Raw genomic sequence first — 22,160 nt, forward strand, 5'->3', positions numbered from 1 at the left:
AAACGTAATTAAATACGGACAAATACAAGTATGACAATGAAGAAAATAATAAGAACTATTCAACCAACAAGCCTTTTAAACATAGAATGTAGAACAATAATAACAACCAAGGTACCACACCTCATAACCTCATTTCACAATTCAGAATCATAATCTTTTCTTATATCGTCGCGTGAGCCTTACATTTAGATTTTTGAAAATATATTTCCGAAATAGCTACACGTGCTTTAGCCTCCTTATGTCGTTGCGTGGCTTCAAGTAATTTCCTTATTAGCAATACACGCATAAATCCTACCTTATGTCTCCGCATGCACATCAACCCCCATCCTTATACCGCATGTGCATCAATATTACAAACAGAATAATATCTCATACCACACGTGCCCATATGTCACAACTTGTCAAAATCATATACCAATATTACCACAACATATAACCCACGACTCAACTACAATATGTACAAAAATCTCAAATTAATAAAATGAATGAGAAATACTCAACAAAGGAAGATCTCTCAATAACTAACAACTTCAACCTCAATGTGTTAATAGCTTTCATGACTTCAACAACTCAAATGATGGTATTTTCACAAAATGACAATTTTCAATTTAAATGTACAACATAAGCTTAGCAATGAAAGAGATGGCATGAAATAGTATCCACATCTAAATGCATGATCAGAATGACTCAACAGGAAAAGACATCATGCAATAACGATTCCAAATAAGAATAACTCGACAATAAAAGAGGTAACATGACAATACGAGAGATAACAATGGCAATTAAGGCATATAAGAGCATGCTTGACAATAAAAAATAGAGCATGTGATAACAACATCAAGTAAAACATGTAAGATCAATTTAACAATGGAAGATATAACATGATATTACTATTTCTAATCAAATGCATGAAAGAGCCTAAGAGTCTAAACCGGTACCACATATAAGCCCATGTACACACTCGTCACCTCGTGTACACGTCTTTCACATAATTCAAATAATACAAATCAACCTGAGTCCTAAGGGGTGCCCCCCTACAAAGTTGGGCAAGATACTTACCTCAAACAAGCTAAATCAATCCCCTAATAAGCCTTTCCCGCATGAATCCAACTCCGGATAGTTCGAATCTAGCCAAAATAACTTAATAACATAAATACAAGCCATAGGAAGCAATTTCGGATAATAAAGTTTCAATCTTTAATGAAAATCAAAAACTCAAACCCGAGCTTGCACCGCGGAACCCGACCAAACTCATAAATTTCGAACACCCATTCTGATATGAGCCCCAACCATACTAAAATTATCCAATTCCGACCTCAAATTGACCTTCAAATCATCAATTTATATTTTCGAAAAGTTTTCACAAAAATCTCCAATTTCTCCAACTTTAATCAATAATTAAATGGTAAAACAAAGATGAAATCATGAATAATGAACAAATCCGAGTAAAAAATACTTACCCCGATCCAAACCTTGAAGATTCCCTCCAAAATCGAGCTCTCTAACTCAAAAAGTGAAAAATAAAATAAAACCCTCGATCTTCTCTATTTTAGTGCAGGCATTTCGCATCTGCGGGCTCACTGTCACATCTGTGGAAAATTCATCATAGATGCGACTTCCACTTAAGCCCAGAACTTCCGCTTCTGCAAACCCATATGCGCTTTTACATTTCCGCTTCTGCGGAAAATGAGCGCACATGTGGTCCCAAGCCAACAGACCAAAATCCGCTTATGCGGTTGTGCACCTGCGCACAATTGTCCGCACCTGCGGACCCAACTTCCCAAGCCAAAACTCGCTTCTGCGGCCAAGAGCTGCTTCTGCGGTGCCGCATCTGCAGCCATACTATCGCAGGTGCGATTGCACCAGAACTCAGCAGGCATAAAAAATCCTCCTAGTCTCTAATATGTCCGAACTCAACCCGATACACACCCGACCCCCCAAGAAACCTGCCCGAATATATCATCAAGTCCCAAAACACAACATAAACCTACTCAAGGCCTTAAATAACGTCAAACAACATCTAATCTACGAATCACATCCCAATTCAAGGCTAATGAAACTAATGAACATTCAACTTTCAAAACTAATGCCAAATCATATCAAACCTAGTGTGAATGAGTTAAAAATTTTCATGCATGTCTCAAATGACACAATAGACCTATACCAACTCCAGGAATTACAATCCGAACCCGATATCAATAAAGTCAACCCTCGATCAAATCTATCAACCTTCCATACCTTCAACTTTTCAATTTTCACCAAAAAAATACCAAATTAACCTACGAACCTCCAAATCAACATGCGGACATACGCCTAATTCCAAAATCACCATACGAAGTTATCGGAACCATCAAAACTTCATTCATGGGTCGTCTACACAAAAGTCAAACTCCGGTCAACTCTTCCAACTTAAGCTTTCAACCTTGGGACTAAGTGCCTCAATTCATTCCGAAACTCATCTGAAACCAAACCAACCACCCGGCAAGTCACATAACCACAATTGAACATAGAGAAGGCAATAAATAGGGGAACGAGGCTAAAATAGTCAAAACGACCGGCCGGATCGTTATAACCAACAATTTCAACCTTAGTCGTCGAGGTTTTCACATATGATACTGTTAATAACTAAAGCATTAATCTCCAACATTAAAAAAAAAGGATGTCTTATTATTACCATTTCCAAGATTAATTAAGATCACCTTCAGAGGAGAATAAAAAAGATGTGTGAACTCTAATGATTAAAAGTCATATTCCTATGTTTATACTTGTGAATGCAGTACGACTTGACCAGAGAATCTTTATCCTGTACCACTTGCGCAATTTTAAATATTATTTTGGTACAACTTGCGCAATTGCTTAAATGCAGCAATGTCCTGCAGAAATTAAAATTGAAGGACTAAAGGAAACAGCTATGGACTATCGTACATCTGTTTGTGCTCTATTTATTTTTCTTTTTGCTGCAAGCAGCCTTGAGAGTGTTTGCTCCCAAATTCGTCGTACCAATATCAGTTGTTTTGAGAATGAGAGAAAAGCTCTTATCCAATTCAAGGAAAGCCTAGTTGATCAATCAAATCGCTTGTCGTCATGGATTGGAGATAACTGTTGCAAATGGGATGGAGTTGGTTGTAACATCGTAACTGGCCATGTCGTGAATCTTGATCTTTCTAACAAATTTCCTAATGATGAAGATTTAGACACAGTAAAGAGCAGGGAGAGCTGGAAGAACTGGGAAAAGTTCAAAGGAACTGTCTTGGGAGGTGAGCTAAATCCTTCTTTGCTTAAATTAAAGCATTTACGTTACCTCGACTTGAGCTACAATGACTTTTCAAGAATTCAAATTCCACCATTTCTTGGATCGTTGAAAAACTTGAGAGTGCTCAATCTTTCATGTGCTGGCTTTGGTGGAAAAATCCCCCATCATCTTGGAAACCTATCAAGGTTAGAACATTTAAACTTAGGAATTTGCAAAACCTTTTTTGTCGCAGCGCGCAATGTTTTTGAAGCGGATAGTGTTCCCTGGGTTGCTAGGCTTACTTCTGTAAGAACCTTACACTTTGTTGGATTGTCCATACCAAACAGTGAAGATCTTTTTAATTCAATTAACATGCTTCCTTCATTGTTGTCATTGAGCTTGGTAAGTTGTCAACTCACTAGTTTTCCATCTCGTATGTATGTTAATTTCACTTCTCTTACTTCACTTGATATCCAAATGAACTTCGTCGAATCCGCTATCCCTACATGGTTTTCCAACCTTACAAGCCTAGTGAATCTCAATCTTGGTTTAAATGCATTCAAAGGTTCAACTGATTTCTTTGAGCAACTGAGGGATCTAGAAACACTTGATCTTCAGGTGAACCATTTTGGCGATCCAGTGCTAAATTCGTTATGCAGGTTGAATAGCCTTGTTTATTTGGATTTAACCCGAAATCAACTTAAAAGCTCAGATTTTCATTGCCTTAGAAATCTAACTTCTCTTTCCGTCCTTAAGTTGACTGGCAATATGTTGCAAGGACCTTTCCCTGAGTCCCTAACAAGTAGTTTCTGTACATTGCGCGTTCTTGATTTGTCTGATAACAATTTCACCGGGTTACTTCCAACATTTATTAGAGATCCATCTAGTTGCTACCAAAATTCCTTGAAGGAGCTATACTTAAGCAATAATGTGTACAATGACTACTTCCCTGCTGGACTGGAAAAGCACAAGGATCTTGAAATTGTTGATCTTGCCAATAGTTCATTGTATGGTCCCATACCATATTCAATTGGTAAGATAACGAATCTGAAAATCTTGTCAATTTCAAACAATGACTTGAATGGGAGCATTCCATCTAGTATTGGGGAACTGTCAAATTTGGAAGAGCTGGACATCTCATACAACTTATTCACTGGTGTGGTCACCGAGCTCTATTTTGCTAAGCTTAGCAATTTGAAGAACTTGCAAATGTCGGGGAACACGTTGGTTTTGAATGTTAGCTACACATGGGTTCCTCCTTTTCAAGTCAGAATGATTGGGATGTCATCTATAACAGTAGGGCCTCGTTTCCCCCCCTGGCTCAAAACACAGCTACAGCTTGATAGGTTGATCATGTCCGATGCTAACATTGCAGATACGATCCCTGCTTGGTTTAGAAATATAACAGAGTCTTTGGGAATCATTGATCTCTCCGGTAATAAATTAGCTGGTGGCCTAGAAGCTTTTTGTGATGCTCAACGTTTGTCCACCATCGATCTATCCAAGAATCTGTTATCAGAAAGTATTCCTTCGTGTTTTGGGAACCTTACAAGATTAATAACACTTACTCTGTCAGATAATAATCTTGAAGGTCATATCCCATTTTCTTTAGGTGCTTTAGGGATTCAACTTAGCTATTTGCATTTGCAAAACAACAGGCTAAGCGGGAAGCTCCCCTCGACTCTTCAAAATTTGACGAATTTGAGATCACTTCACTTGGGAGAAAATAATTTCAAGGATACTATCCCTGCATGGCTTGGTAGGAGGGTAAAGTCATTGCAAATTCTGAGGCTAAATTCAAATGAATTTTTTGGTGACATTCCCTTACAACTATGCCAAATCCGTTTCTTGTGTGTTTTAAATCTTGCTGGCAATAACTTGGATGGAAGCATCCCTCATTGTTTTAGAAACTTTACTTGCATGAGAATCAAATCAAGGTACGACACTTCTTTTGGATTTCGCTATAATGAGAGAGTTGATCACAATATGAAAGGGAGATCTCTGGAGTATTCTGATAGTCAAATATCATTGCTCAAGTTCATGGATCTTTCAGAAAACAAGTTTATAGGACGTATTCCAGAGGAATTAACAGAGCTAGAAGGGTTGCAGAGTTTAAATTTGTCAAGCAATAATCTCAACGGAAGCATCCCAAAGACGATAGGCAATATGAAACAACTCCAGTCCCTCGATTTGTCTCTGAACAAGATCTCCGGTCCAGTTCCTCAAGGTTTGGCTTCTTTGAACTATTTGAGCTACTTGAACTTATCATTTAACAAATTATCAGGTCCAATTCCTACTGGAAATCAGCTCCAGTCATTGGATGACAAGTCCATCTATGCTGGCAACAATGGGCTTTGTGGATGGCCACTCTTGAGAAGTTGTCATGACAAGAAATCAACATCTCATCAGAATCAGCCAAATCTTGATCAAGACGATAAAGGTGGCGCGGACTCTAATCGTTTATGGTTCTACGCTGGAATAGGACCTGGTTTCTGTGTTGGCTTCGTAGGGGTGATTGTTGTTTTGCATTTCAACAAATCCTGGCGTGTCATGTACTTTCAGTTCCTGGAGGATTTCTACAACAAGTTATATGTTGCAATTTTTCTCATCATTGCTAAGTTTCAAAGAAGAGGCTGAAACAGAGAACACCAGCACCAAATTAAAGGACTTCTTAGTAATCCCAGTACTTCTTATTACTTGTTCAGAAGGTTTGTTTTCAATTTGTGTTACCCGGATTCATTTTTTCTAATGCACGAAATTAGATAAATCTCTCTGTTAATTCTACTAGTGATTCAACTTTATTCATATTCAGCGGTGATTAAAGCTTTGGGTACCAAATTTCTAACAACTAATAAAACATTTAAATTATGTTAAGTGCCAGTGTTGGCTGACCCGGCCTGATTTTAAAAACTAACTAATGTAAATTCATATCTGGATATTGCTTGTTAAGAATTATATCTTGTGCAATATACTTTTAGAATTTTTGAAGTTCTGCTAAACATGTACTGTTTTTTCCGGAAACAAAAGCGTACTGTAAATATTGATTTTTGGAAATTACTTATGTTGAATTGAAGCATGCACAATATGCATTTAGAATTTACTCGTTAAGGCTTTCCTTTGATATAATACCTATGAAAATTGGGTTAAAGACGAGTGAAATATTAATTCTTTAATTTGTGCGAATTGTCTACAGTTTTTTTAAAAACTACATACTGTAATTTAACTTCTAGAAATGACATACGCAAGCATATAATATGAAAATATTGTTGATAGAACCTACTCATTACGAGCTTTTTGTTTTTATATGGGTATTTCTTATAATTTACCCTTTGTTTTATTGAATACTGTTATGTTATAATTTTAGGTATATTTGTTTGCTTGATGGGAATACTGATGGGTACACTGGAATATTCGTATGTCTATTGTTAGTTTGATTGAAACATTGATATACATTAGTAGTATATGAAAAAAGCGTAAATATTTAAAAAGTAAAAACTTTAACAATCAAACAAGGTTATTTTTGCACAGTTTTTAATTCATGTTTCAAAAATATTTTTTCCAATCTGAAAATAGCCTAGTACTTTTTTTTCCTTGTTGAAAGACAGTTTTTAAGGAAAAAGATATAACAATTGGGAGAGTAACAAATTTCCATATTAGTTGATCAATACAATACGTAATTTCATAAATTGGGATAAATTGTGTAAAGAAATCTTCTAAATGGGAGTATAATTATGTTTTTTCTTTCAAGAAAGAAACCAAACAAGTTTGGGCTAGTTAAAAAAAAAAAGCCAACATGCAGCAACGACGGACATAGAGTTGTGGTATCGGGCTCACTTGAATTCAGTGTTTTCAACGTGGAATATACATTTATGTGTAAAAGTTATTAAATTTATAATAAATGGTGAACCAGACCCATAATTTGAAAAATTAGGTTAAAAAAATAAAGGATTTCTAACCATCTTATTATCCTATAACAATATAATATAGACCAATTAAACAAAACAAAAAAAAATGATATCATGAATTTAATGCTAGAAAAATTAAAAATTAAACAGTCGAGTAGAAATCCTAGATTTGCCTAGGGCAACATGCATTTAGTGTAGCTCCCATGATGTTAATGGGGCCTGAAATATTTGGATTACAATAAGATAAAGAGAGCATATTTATATTCATGTGTATATCTGAATTACGTCCAACCATTGGATGTTTGGCAAGCATGGTTCATGGAAAGTCATGTCAAGGTGCATTTCTCATTTTGTCATAGGGCAAACTACATAGTATCCCTTGGTTGTCATCAAATTTCATTTAAACTTTTTAACTAAAATCTTTACCTATTAGACATTTAACTTTAGCCATACAAGCCTATTAAACACATATTTGATAGTCCCAGAAAAAAAAAAAAAAAGAGAGTGTGATTTACGAACACGTCTGATTGACAAATGACCCAATGAGCAAATTGACACGTGAAAAATCAACCAAAACAAAAAAGGAAAAGCTCTAACATAAAATTCTTTTCCTCCTCACTTTCTCCATTAGTCTTCCTCGTTATTTCTCATCTTTCTTCTCTTCTATTATATATGTGTGTCCTTTTAAATCTTTTTTTCTTATTCTCTCCTAGTTTTTCCTATCTTCTTCTCATCTGTCTTCTTTTTTCTTTTTCTTTTTCTCTTTCTTCCTCGCTTAAAACTCTCTCGTTTTTCACCATTCATAAACCTTCAAAAATAAAGAAGTGGACAACAAAAAAATATAAGAGTCTTAAGTGAATAATACTGAAGAAATGCTTAGTTAGTAAGTTGAAAGGAAGAAGAAAACATGAGTACATCAGTATTTAAGGCATGAAGAGTTTGTTTCTACACTTGCACCTCCAAACTTCAGGATATTGTAACGATCCACCGTTCGTTTTATGTATTTGACCCCTGTTTTCTCTTTTGAAGCATTCTATATGTGCATTTGTGGTTGTATGACTTGCGAAGATGGTTGATTTTATTTCGGAGAGGTTTTGAATTGATGTGGACCAATTGATTCTTAGTTTGGAAGCTTAAGTTGGAAATATTGACCGATAGTTAACTTTTGTGAAAACGAATTCGGAATGGTATTTTGATGGTTCCAATAGGTTCATATGGTGATTTTGGACTTAGGCGTATACTCGAAATTTGATTCGGAAGTTCCTAGGTTGAGTTGGCTCTTTTTGCCGAAAGTTGGCAATCTGAAGGTTTAGAAATTTCTAGGTTTGACCATAGGTTGATTTTATAGCTATTGGGTTCGGATTTTGGTTTCAGGATATGAAATAGGCCTATTTTATTATTTAGAACTTGTATGTAAAGTTTGGTGTCATTCCGAGTTGGTTTGGTAGGAATCAGACGCTTGGTCATGATTTTAGTGATTCTTGAGTTTCATTGTAATTTTCATGTGTTTTGGTATCCGATTCGTAGTTCTGAATATTATTTGAGTTCGTGAGCGAGTTCGCATGATATTTTTAAACTTATGTGGATGTTTAGTGTAGAGCCCCAGGGACTGTAGTGAGTTTCAGACGTGTTTCGGAATGGTTTAGACTTGATTCATATTTGCTGGTGTGCTGGTACTGCAGTTATCTCAAATGTGAGCACAAGTTCATATTTGCGAAGGGAATACCGCATTTGCAAAAGGGGCCTTCGCCTCGCACTTGCGAAGCCAGCCTCGCAAATGCGAAGAGGGATTGGGCTGGGGGCAGGTCGCTTTTGCGACCAATAAAGCGACCAATTGGCCGCTTTTGCGAAGGGAACTGATGTGAAGTCTAGGGTCGTAACTGCGACATTCCTTGGGCTCAGCAGGCGTCGCTTTTGCAATTAAATGATCGCATTTTCGAGGGGTCGAATTTGCAAATCGCAGGTTGCATTTGCGACATCCGCAGCTAAACAAATAGTGGGATTTCGGGGCTTAATCCCATCCCATTTTATCATATTTTTGAGTCCAAGACTCGATGGGATGCGATTTTAGGAGGATACTTTCATACAAATCTATTGGGTAAGTGATTTTGACTCCATTTTGATATTATAACAGGATTATTTATGAATTTTAATATCTAATCCATGTGATTTGAAGAGAAATTTTATGGATGTTTGACTATATTTTAAAAAATAAAAATTTGAGATTTGAGATTGGAGAGTCAAATTGGATTTGGACTTGAAATCCAAATAGATATATGGACTCTTGGGGTTAAGGGTAGTCAAGATCTACCCTTTGGCTCGGGTTTTGATCGAACGGGCCCGGGGTTAACTTTTATTGACTTTTGGAGAATTTTGTAAAGTTCTTAACTTTATTAATCGAAATTGGTTTCTCTTGCATTGTTTGATATTATTAAGTCATTTCTTTCTAGATTTGAGTCGAGCGGAGGTGAATTTTAAAGGAAAAGCATTTTTAGAGTATTGAATTGGCCAAATTGAGGTAAGTATCTTGCCAAACTTTGTGTGGGATAATTACCCCTTAGGATTTGGTCTAATTTATATTATTTGTACTCTATGGAATGACATGTACGTAAGGTGACGAGTGTGTACACGGACGTATGGGTGATAATTGACCGAATTAGACCTTATGCTATGTAACGACCCGACTGATCGTTTTGAGTTTTAGCATTCCATTCGCTGGTTTGAGAATTTGAGTAGCTTTATATTATGTATTATGAATTACGTGTATAGTTGGTTTCGGTTTTCGAGCGGTTTGGAAATGATTTGGAAGAATAATTTTTGTTTTTGAAGCTTTAAATTGGAAGAGTTGACCAAGGTTTGACTTTTGGGTAAACGGATTCGAAATCGAATTTTAATTATTCCAATAAGTTTGTATGATTATTTTGGACATGTCCACAATGTTTGGTTAAATTTCGATGAGTTTTGGATAAGTTTGGGTTGTATGGTGATTGTTTTCGGTTTCGACGTCGATTTGAGTACAAAGGTTACCATATTAAGTAAATGGCCTTTGATTCGTGTTTCGACTAAACCATTATATCCATATCGTAATTTTGGAGCCATAGCAACTGAAATCATCAAGTTTTGACATCGTATGAGGAATATATGGTCATTTTACTAAGAGTTGGGTTGCCAGATTATTTCAGATTAATTACGAAATTGCCATTGAATTCATATTTAAAAATCTGCACTATTTCCAAATATTAAACCCAACATATCTCCTTCGTTATAAGATCAAATGGAGTGATTCAAAAGCCTAATTTGACTGGAATTTCACGAGAAATCTATTGGAGGCATCAAAGGAGAGTTTTGGGACCGTTTTGCACAAGAAATGAGGCAGAACAACTGGGCATTTTTTGCTATTAATATTGTTGAAATTTTTCTCATCTTGAAAGTTTAGGATCGGGACAATTCAAGGATGTTCTTCAAGTTTCTTTCATGGGGTAAGATCTAAACCATAATCTAAGTATTTATCTTTCATTCATTCCCTTGGTTTAAGCTTTAATCCATGATTTTAATTGAAAACCCATTTAATTCATTAAATCAAGACCTAGGGTTATGTCCTAAACTTTTAAAAAATGAAAATGAGTTAGAGGCGTTTATTTCTCGATTCCTTTTGGGGTTTTGTTCTCCTATATTAGAAGAACAACATACTCAAATTTGGCGATGTTTTGGAGGAGTATTTCGGGAGTTATGGGACCCAACTAGTGTGGGTTGAACTCTTGGGTTATGAACACTCAAGAGCGATATTTTGGCGATTTGGTTGAGCTATCGGACTTCGATTGAGTTGGTTTTTGTTTGTGTGAGCTTGTATTGGTTCGGATTTTCCTCGGGAAAGCTTGGATTCGGTATCCAAGGTGAGCCCGACATTGACTTTTGTTGACCTTTTGGTTGACTTTGGGCTTTTGATTTAAGATTCGACCTTTATCAATTGGGTTTGTTTCCTTTGTAATTATTTGATGTTCTTGAGTTACTTTTAGCTAGTTTCGAGCCGTTCGGAGGTCGGTATGCGCGGGATGGCATTTCTAGAGTATCGTTTGGCTTGCTCAGTATTTGTTTTAGCTTGTTTGAGGTAAGTATCTTATCTAAATTCGGTTGAGGCACTAGTTGCCTGAATTATTTATGATAGCTACGCGCTATGAGTGCGCATATGTGTAGGGTTTGAGCCCATGTGCGAGCACTAGGGTGTTTATCCATGCTTGGGGTAGTGCTTAAGTTAGGATATGCATAGAGTTGATTGTTAGGCCTTAAGTTATAATGTTTCTCATATTTGTATCACTGTTGTGAACTATTTGAGCAATATTTGAGATTATGAAGAGGCTAATTCCCTGAATAAACTTAGTAATTGCTATTTCTGTAATAAAATTATCGATTTGAGCTATGATAGTAACTTTGCACATGCCTACACTTTATCATGTTATTATACCAGTCTAGATGCATGAAATCTGATAATTATTCATCATATACATGTGTTCTTCTATATTTGCTTATGTGTGATGTGATTTGGACTGGATGCCTTTAACCAAGCTGGGCGGATTGACTTGTTATGCCTGTGACCTCGCCACACAAATTGTTTTGTTATGCATGTGACCACGCCTAGCGGATTGTGTTGTTATGCCTGTGACCACACCGGGCGGATTATGTTGTTATGCCTATGACCACGTAGGGTGGATTATGTTGTTATGCTTGTGACTATGCCAGGCGGATTGTATTGATATGTCTGTGACCACGCTGAGCAGATTATATTGATATGCCTGTGACCACGCCAAGTGGATTATGATATTGAGCATGTGACCACGCCGGACTGGTGGCATGTTGAATTGGCTGTGCTTACGTGTGGATAAGGATCCATACCCCTAGGGTCACCCAATCATGTTTATCTCTTGATGGTGTACACGCGGATTGTGAGAAACCGATGGGTTTCTAGTTGATGTGAGCACTGAAAGATGGGTACTGTTATTGGATCGGGTTGCATGCCATAACATGCCTTATTGGGATATGGTTATTGAATCGGGTTGTGCGCCGCAATAGACTGGTATTTGGTTATTGTATTTCATCTTTACTTGAAATTTCCTCGACTGTTTGCTTGATTTTACTTGCATATATTCCTTATATGCTGGATTGTCGACTGAGCAGAACACTTTGAAATAAAGAATTGTCAGCATAAAAGTTGTTTTACGTGAGATTTCCTATTTTGATCATACATCTGTTCTATATTTGTTGAAATTACGAACTGCACAGGTGTTAGTGAGTATCATCTATAGTTCTTGCTTCTTTTAACTCGCCGAGGTCAGTTAGGATAATTACTGAGTACATGGAATCGGTTGTACTCATACTATACGTCTGTACTTTGCGTGCAGATCTTGGAGTTGTTGTTGTGTATAGCGGAAGCTGGCATTGAAGATATACCCGTATTCCAGTTATGACTATCACTTGTCCTTGGTAGCTTTAGATTCGAATTATGTTCATGTACAATCCAAACAGATATTGTAATTATTTCAGTTCAGTTTTTTTTGTAAAATCTAAATCTTAGTGGCTCATGACTTATACTACTAGTCCTTGGGGAGATGTATAAAATTTAGTTATTTCATTTTTGACTCGTATAATTACCATTATATTGTATTTTATTTGCTATTTGGCTTACCTAGTGGGTTGGGTTAGGTGCCATCACGACGAGCTGGATATTGGATCGTGACAAGTTGGTATTGATGACGTCCAAATCCACTACTAAAAGGTAAATTGACACGGTCACATGCAATATAATTTACCCAACTATGAGTCGGGGTCGAATCCCACAGAGAACAAGATGTAGGCGATTAGGAATGTAAGAGAATTATCACTTGTTATGCAATGCCAAACAATTTGGTTGTGGAAATATTATAGCTAAATGGAAAATGTAAACTAACCTAGAAAGCAAGTAAAATAATCAATGGCTACAAGCATGGATGCATAGGGATTTACACTCAAGTAACGATCCAATGTATTTTACGATTTTATAAATATGAGTGAGTTTATGTTAATTAGCCTCGGGTAATAATTCTATATTAGCTTCTTTCGAAGACTAACAAGACTTTCTAATTGAATTATCCCTAAAATAATTACGAGATTAAGCACACCCGAATACGGTTACAAGTAGTTCAATCCTTCCCTAGGTAGAATCTATAAAGTGAGGGTTAAAGCCTCAAGTTCTTGTCAATTAATCTTTCCCAACCCCAAATAATCTGTCCCAAAATTAATTCGAAGTTAATGGGCGAGTCCTAGGGTTAGCTAATCCCTCTGAAAATATTAAAGAACAAGAATAATTAAAGAAACAATAACTCACTTCATAATAAATAAAAATCGTTCAATACATAAGCATAACAAGATATTTAATCCACACTTTAAATATGAATATTCCCATAAACAAGATTCAAGTATTGAAAAAAATACTACGCACTTAAATATAAAATATAAAGCAAGGAAATGAAGAAATGAGCATAATCGAGTAAGAAATTCTCATCCAAAAGTGTCAAATCTTCAAGCCCCAAGTGTGTGTGCAAGAACCCTAGCTCCAAAACCTGTCTTCTCTAGTCTAGGAGACTAAAAAATAAGCCAAAGATCTTCCAAATATTTTTCTAGGTCGTGTATTTGTAGGTTTTGAGTTGAGAAAGTGTGAAATGTCATTCCTGCCTAGGTCTGAAGCCCGATGACCGCACCTGCGGAAGGATCCTCGCAGGTGCGGCCCTGCAGATGCGGATTACATATCACAGATGCGAACAATGAAGGGAAGCTCTGGTTCTGCAGATGCGAACTTGCAAGTGCAGATGCGCAACCGTTGAAGCGGTTCTTGTCTCGCAGATGCGATCCCAGGCAAGGTAGCTCAATTCCGCAGCTGCGGACCATTTCCTCGCAGATGCGAGGTATCTTCTGCAACCAGTCTTCCGCAGATGCGGAAGCACTAAAGAGTTTTGCTTTGTTTCAACCTTTTTTTGCTCAATTCCACTTCAATTGAATTCAACTCTATTCATGACATTATTTACCTAAAAATCTAACAATACACACCATAAACACCCTCATATTATAATTAAAGGACATTAAAACTAAAGAAAAGAGACTAGAATGAGTGATAAAATCACCACTCATCAACACCCCCAACTTAAAGCTTTTGCTTGTCCTCAAGAAAATCAAAACCAATAATTCAATAAGGTTCTACCATTTAAAGCATAAGTAGTAATGCTATCATTTACAAATCACATTCTCCGATTAAGCACCATACTTATGAATTTGGTTGGTACTTAGCACACAATTATTTTTGGACAATCCGTCTAACACTTTGCAAGCAGTGAAAGATTTATGCTTCTTCACACAAATTGGGTACTCAAATTTCCCAAATATTTGTTCTTCTTTATTAGCAGCACACACAGACCTACCCTCAGCCAATTTCCTCACCCTAATATCAACATAAATCAGAGGGGAATGGGGAATCAGGGAAAACAACCATGGGAACTCAGAAATGAGGAAGAAGAAGAAGAAAAGAGAAGTAGAAGAGAGGAGTAGATGAGAGATACCAGTGTTGTCTTGTGCGAGAGCAGTAGAAATCAAGAGCAATGGAGAATTTTGAGTATGTGAGAGATGGGGGAGTTTGGGTTTTGGTAAAAAAAAAAAATCAGAGAATACCTGATGAAATGAGGGATTTTGTTCATTAAACTTTCCCGATTTCTGCACCTGCGGTTAAAGAAGCGCATCTGCGCCGCCGCTTCTGTGAGAATGTCATCAGACCTACGGAATCCGTGGATCTGCGCCTAGAAACCCGCTTTTGCATGACCGCATCTGCGAGAAAAGTTTCGCAAATGCGGTTACACCAGATGACTGGTGCCTAGATTTTTGCAGCCACTGTTTTTGTGCATTCCAAAACCTCAAACTCCTCAATTCAACTCCAAAAAATCAGAAACTTAGCAGATTAGTCAAAAATAATATTCTAAGATATTCTAAAGAAGAAAATTTCAAAAATGACTATAAATTTTGAAAAACGATGGGTTGCCTCCCACCAAGCGCCACATTTAACGCCATGGCACGACACGAATCAACTTTACCACTTTTATCGCCACTTGGATGATATGAATTGGGCACCTAACTTGAAATCAAGTTTGTGACCATGAGCAATGGGGGGTGGTAAGTATATGATCAAGCCAAGCATTAACTTCTTCATTTTGTACTTCTTGACTTTCATGTGAGGAATGTCATTTTGCTTCCTTGTACCTTCAAACTGTAAAATGTATGGCCTTTGTCTTTCCTCCTCGCATTCCCTCATCGACTCGTGTAGTTCAATTTCCAATTCACTACACAATTCCAATGTTGAAAAATGCTTGGAATATGACATCAAACCTCCAAATTGCAATTCTTCCCGGATTTTGACATCCTCTTTTTCCCCCGGGCTAGAGTCAATCTCAACCATATTTTCAATTACACCGGTTGACTTTAATTCCATATTTTTCTCGTCATCATTGACAAGCATGGAGTCGGTTGGCGGATGTTCAATTCTTGATTCCTCAAAATAAAGATCAATTTCTTCCTCGATGTTGGACTCTTCTTGATCTCTTTCCACACTCTCAAGTTGTTGGGTATAGTGAGCCTCAACCAATATTTTTATTTGATTTTCCAAGGTGCGGATATCATCATCATTTTAAGTCAAGCCTTGTTTCAAGTCCTCGAGTGCTAAGTGGTACTTCTCCTCATTTTCAAGAATGGCCTCCATCATGAGCATCATTTTCTCATTTTGAGCATTTGAGAGTTCTCCTTGGTTTTGATCAAGTGCCAAGGAAGGATTTTCGGCTTCCACATCTAAGGAAGGTTCTTGGCTATCATTCACTTCCGAAGCTTTTTGGACCTCTAAAGCTTCAATAATTTCTCCCATTTGTAAGTTCAACCTTTCAAGCGCCAAATCATTTTGGAGACTATTTTCCAAAAGCTCCTCCAAGGCATTTTGCTCTTTGTTTCCTCCTTCAAGTAGGCATTCTAACATGAGCTTAAACTCTCCATTTTTACCATGCTCAATTTCTTCCACTTCCATATCCCTATAATTTTCATCACAAAAAGTAGAATCATCATAGCGGGGGCTTGGGGAAGGGAAGGACAAATAAGCACAATCATCCCAATGACCATTTTGACGACCACACTTATCACAAATACTCGACTCATGGGTTTGAGATTGTGCGCACAATCCACCCCCGGGAGAATTTAAATAATTTTGCCATAAGTGTGGTCCTCCACAATAAGGACAAGGGTCATCAAAGTATGAACAAATACCATCCGTAAAATTTTCATTATATGATGCCATATTTATTTATTTATTTTTTTAAAAAAAAACTAAGAAAATAAACAAGAAACAAGAAATAAGATAAACAAATATAAGAAAATAATTACACAAATATTCACAAGTTTAGACCAAAGCACTTACACTTATTTCTCAAACAACCAAAATTACGCCAAATTGTTCCCCGGCAACGACGCCAATTTTGATGACGTCCAAATCCACTACTAAAAAGTAAATGGACAAGGTCGCAGACAATATAACTTACCCAGCTATGAGTCGGGGTCGAATCCCACAGAGAACAATATGTAGGCGATTAGGAATGTAAGAGAATTATCACTTGTTATGCAATGCCAAACACTTAGAATTTGGGTGTGGAAATATTATAGCGAAATGCAAAAATGTAAACTAACCTAGAAAGCAAGTAAAATGATCAATGGCTACAAGCATGGATACATCGGGATTTACACTCAAGTAACGATCTAATGTATTTTACGATTTTACAAATATGAGCGAGTTTATGTTAATTAGCCTCGGGTAATAATTCTATATTATCTTCTTTCGAAGGCTAACAAGACTTCCTAATTTAACTATCCCTAAAACAATTACGAGATTAAGCACACCCGAATACGGCTACAAGTAGTTCAATCCTATCCCTAGATAGAATCTATAAAGTGAGGGTTAAAGTCTCAAGTTCTTGTCAATTAATCTTTCCCAACCCCAAATAATCTTTCCCAAAATTAATTCGAAGTTAGTGGTCGAGTCCTAGGCTTAGATATTCCCTTTGGAAATATTAAAGAACAAGAATAATTAAAGAAACAATAACTCACTTCATAATAAATAAAAATCATTCAATACATAAATACAACAAGATATTTAATCCACACTTTAAATATGAATATTCCCATAAACAAGTTTCAAGTGTTGAAAAAATACTACACACTTAAATATTCAATACAACGCAAAGAAATAAAGAAATGAGCATAAACGAGTAAGAAATTCTCATCCAAAAGTATCAAATCTTCAAGCCCCAAGTATGTGTGCAAGAACCCTAGCTCCAAAACTTGTCTTCTCTAGTCTAGGAGACTGAAAAATAAGCCAAAGATCTTCCAAATATTTTGCTAGGTCATGTATTTGTGGGTTTTGATTTGAGAAAATGTGAAATGTCATTCCTGCCCAGGTCTGAAGCCCGATGACCCTGCGGAAGGATCCTCATAGGTGCGGCTCCGCAGATGCAGATTACATATCACAGATGCGAACAATGAAGGGAAGCTCTGGTTCCGCAGATGCGGACTTGCAAGCGCAGATGCGCAAGTGCAGAAGCGGTTCTTGTCTCACAGATGCGATCCCAGGCGAGGTAGCTCAATTCCGCAGATGCGGACCATTTCCTCGCAGATGCAAGGTCTCTTCTGCGACCACTCTTCCGCAGATGCGGAAACACTGAAGATTTTTGCTTTGTTTCAACCTTTTTTCGCTCAATTCTACTTCAATTGAATTCAACTCTCTTCATGGCATTATTTACCTGAAAATCTAACAATACACACCATAAACACCCTCATATTATAATTAAATGACATAAAAACGAAAGAAAAGAGACTAGAATGAGTGGTAAAATCACCACTCATCAGGTATCAGAGCTCTCGGTACATAGGTTGTACGAGTCATGAGAAAGTATCTAGTAGAGTCTTGTGGATCGTTATGATGACGTCCATACCTATCTTCGAGAGGCTACATGGCATTTAGGATAAACTTTCGATCTTGCTTCCTTATCGTGCGACATTGATTCAGCTTGAAGCATATCTCTTTGAATTCCTTACTCTCACTTGTATGTGCATGTGAGCACTCAGTATGAGCTGTACATCGACGGTTTGTGGATTCCATGGATGAGGTGCTAGATGTATTTTTTGTGTTTTGGTGATGTGCCAGTTTGGAGGATTTGAGGCCCGGTTTGGACTGCAGCTTAGGCTCGGTAGTTTTAATTGTGTGAGCATGTGCTTTTGGACTTCTATGTCCAGTGGTGTCCCTATGAGTGGGACTGGTGGCTCGGTGAGTAGTTGTATGGCTATATGATGAGTAGGATGTGACTGCGGGATGTGTTCAGATGGTTTGAATGTGACTGGAAGAGTTTGCTTGATATGTTAAAAGGACTATTAGATGCTTGATTTATGTGGATATGTCATACGGTCTTAAGTTATGAAGGTTTTTGAGGGATTCTTTCGTGTTATTTCATTTGAGGAATGAAGTAGATTTTCATGTCTTGTTGATGAGTTCAGACTTAGGAAGATTAAGTGATTACGTAGTAGTTGTGGTTCGTGAAAGGGTATAGAGAGATGTCATTTTGAGGCTAAGCAGGTGGGTTATCACCTGCGGGGTAATCTACGAATGTGTGATCCTTAATATATTTTATGGAGGCTTTCTTTTCTACCAGTGGGTATAGGTGTTACGATTTGAGTTTGGATTGGTTGAGAAAGTTGATCTGACCGTCACGAGGATGAATGTGAGCTTATCAGATGATTTGAGGTATTATATGGTTTGTGTTACATGAGCTTATAAAGGATTTAGTTGAATCTCACTACTGTATTATGGCAGTAATAGAGTATGGGCATTGTGAGTTATCGAGTGTTTTGATCTGTGGCTTTGATCCAAGTGGGGAAGTCTGCTACCGACAATTTGATTGCATGGTTACGTGTTGTATTGGTTTCGGTCTAAGGCATACTTGTGGATCGGTTATGACTTGCAGAGGTTAGTTTTGAGGATGACTTAAGCAAGGAAATTTTTGGATGCATGGTGTATTACACTTTATGGGTATATGGGAATCATGGAATGATTGAGTTATTATTCGTGAAGGATGTAGTGTGCATGAAGTAGAAATTTGCTCGGTTGCATTAAGGCGGGGGTACTTCTTTGGGTGTTATCGTGCTAATGGGGAACATGTCGTTCGGCCCGTTTGGGCGGTGCAATTGAGATTTGAGAAGAGTGGATGACTCTCGAGAGGGTTCTAATGGATTCAATATTTATATGTAGCAATTGAGATTTTTTTGAATTTGCATATGGCTAGAATCTGAGATTTATGTTGGATGGTGTCGAGACTCGTGGCATTTATATATCATTGTGGATTCTACATTTTAGTATCAAAAAGGTTAAGGAAGCGACTTTACATTCATAGAAGGTCTCTTCAGAGTGAGTGTCTCAATTATGGTACTTTTGGGGTGCTTAAGAGGGAATACATCGGCTTATGAGTCTTAGGGCAGTGTGATTTTATGCTAGTCTCTCTTATGGTAAGCTTTGGGTAAGGATCGTGGTGTTATGGCAAGGAAACGTGTCAACTTGAGGGTAATTTAGAAGGAACTTGGGAAAATAGGACAACTTGGTAGTAGGTTGGATTAACACGATAATGGATATGATCGATTCTTTGGGTACTTATGATGTGGTGAGTCTCTACAAGTATTCTGTGGCAATGCTCTTGGGTTTTTCAACCTGCGTGGCTTGGTTGAGTTAGAAAGATTTAGTTCTGATGGCTTGGGTATGTGCAGATGGGTTTTGAAGAGTTCTCGATGGTTTCTACCATGATTGGAGATGATTATTTCCTACCGGCGTGAAAAGCATGTTGCGTATTGTGATTTTTTCCTGGATGGGATCAAATGGAAGGTTTCTGACTTATTGGGTATGTATTCTACTGGTGACTCAGAGTTGATTATGAGAATCTCGTTCTTTTCATATGATGGCATGATAGATGCGTTGTGTTGTGTAGGATTGACATTTATATGTGCAAGGTCACAGTTCAATTTTGAAGGGAAGGTCATGAATTCTTAGCCAACGTGGACGGTTTCAGATGACTAGATGAATTCTATTACTACTTGGTATTGCCTGAGAAGGGTGCACATTTCAGAAGACGCACTGTGTTTTGACTTACGGATGCTTCATTGGTATTGCGGTACTCGCCTGGTTGATCGACTGCTGATGTTCAGATTTTGCTATGTGGCATGGAAGAATTATAAAAGTATTTCTCGTAGGGATGATTATATATGAGAGATATGTTAGTCATTCGAGTGGTGGAGTTGGGATCGGGTATGGTGATTCATGTGTTCTATGGATTTGGAGACAAAAGCAAATTATTTCGGGGTTGCGCACTGTGAAGATGTGGCCAAAGAAAGCTAGATGGTAGTACGTGCTATGGTTAGGTCATTGCGGACTTTTTGAGGGCCATTTATCCATTTAGGGATGACCGAAGTTGATTTGGGGGCCCATTGGTAGTCCCATTGAGGATGTGTATTCTACAGTGGGTCGCATTTGTTGACTCAACACCGTTTTTGCTGAAAGGTGTGTTATTCGGTTAGAGTTGAGCTTGTTCATGTTCTGATATGTTCTATGTGTTACTCTTCTATGATATGAGGGGTTGTGATTTGTTGGTTATATGCACACCTGATGCGATTCTGTTTAGGCCTTGTAGCGAAATTTGAGCGAAATGGGTGTGTTGAATGGTTGATTGTGCCTTGGTTATGGTCTTTTCGGGCTATGGTATATTGTGTTATTCTCTTCTCCATGGTTATGGTCTTGCACTTCGTGTACTTGATGTCGAATTGTGTGTGGTTGTTGATTTAGAGCATTGTGGCTTGAGGTATTTCATATGGACCGGTGTTCGGATTGGGTCATGCATCGCAGCGGCATTATGCTAGGATTTGATCCATTGTACTTATTTAGTATGTTATGTTTCCCCTTGTGTGGTGGATTGATAGCATTGCACTTCGTGGTGGTATCTGTTGAGCTCGCAAGATGGTTTCTTCATTTCCATTCTCTTTCCATCATTGGGTATATTTGATTTATTGTTCGTTAGTACACGGATTTTATGGTAGGTGGCTCTAAGTAGGATTTATGTGACAGGTTGGTCGAATAGCTTGTACTGGATGAGATGAGGTTATTGGTCCTGAAATGAGTGCCATCGAATATGATTAAGGTATGTTTGCAAGAATTGTGTCACCAGTCGGTTTAGATTTTGGCTATGGTTCTTATCGGGCAAGAGAGCTCCATGACTTGTTAATCTAATGGGTGGTTATGAGTTTATGTATGTATCTTTCATCATTGGCAGTATACGAAGGTTCAAAACAAGATTTTAGTTGATATGTGGTTTGTTACCGGTGTCGGGTTGGTTATCGAGCGACTATTGTGGTCTGAAGTTATTGCTATGAGTATTTGAGTTATGTGGTATATCATGTGATTATGTCTTGAGATATTGTTATGGATTGATACAGCTTGTTCAGAGTTATGCAGTGCATAGATGCAAGAATCGGATCATATAATGAGTTCCGGATGTTGGGGATTTAGGTTTTAAGGTTTATGGACTAAGGTTGAAGTAAGGATCCTCTATTAGGTGGTGTTGTCAGGCTTATATGGATTGGGCTGACGTGGGATCACCCATGGTTATGTGTATGGTGAGGGTATATGGGGATTGATGGCTTTGGAATGACTCTTGGCACGTTCGAGGAAGAACGTATGTTTAAATGGGGGAGAATGTAATGACCCGACCGGTCGTTTTGAGCTTTAGCATTCTATTCAGTGGTTTGAGACTTTGAGTAGCTTCATATTATGTATTATGATTTGCGTGCATGGTTGGTTTCAGTTTTCGAGCGGTTTGGAATTGATTTGGAAGAATAATTTTTGTTTTTGAAGCTTTAAATTGGAAGAGTTGACCAAAGTTTGA

At 37.5% G+C, this 22,160-nt stretch overlaps 1 protein-coding gene across 1 annotated transcript; it reads left to right on the forward strand.

Annotated features, from left to right (window-relative positions):
* The first annotated feature begins 2,860 nt into the window (after positions 1–2,860).
* LOC107785617 (receptor-like protein EIX2) lies at positions 2,861–5,869 on the forward strand. Its single transcript, XM_016606958.2, has one exon. It carries the CDS (start codon positions 2,861–2,863, stop codon positions 5,867–5,869), a length of 3,009 nt encoding a protein of 1,002 aa, XP_016462444.2.
* Positions 5,870–22,160: the final 16,291 nt, after the last annotated feature.

The sequence above is a fragment of the Nicotiana tabacum genome, chromosome 24, assembly GCF_000715075.1.
Source record: "Nicotiana tabacum cultivar K326 chromosome 24, ASM71507v2, whole genome shotgun sequence".
NCBI lineage: Eukaryota > Viridiplantae > Streptophyta > Magnoliopsida > Solanales > Solanaceae > Nicotiana > Nicotiana tabacum.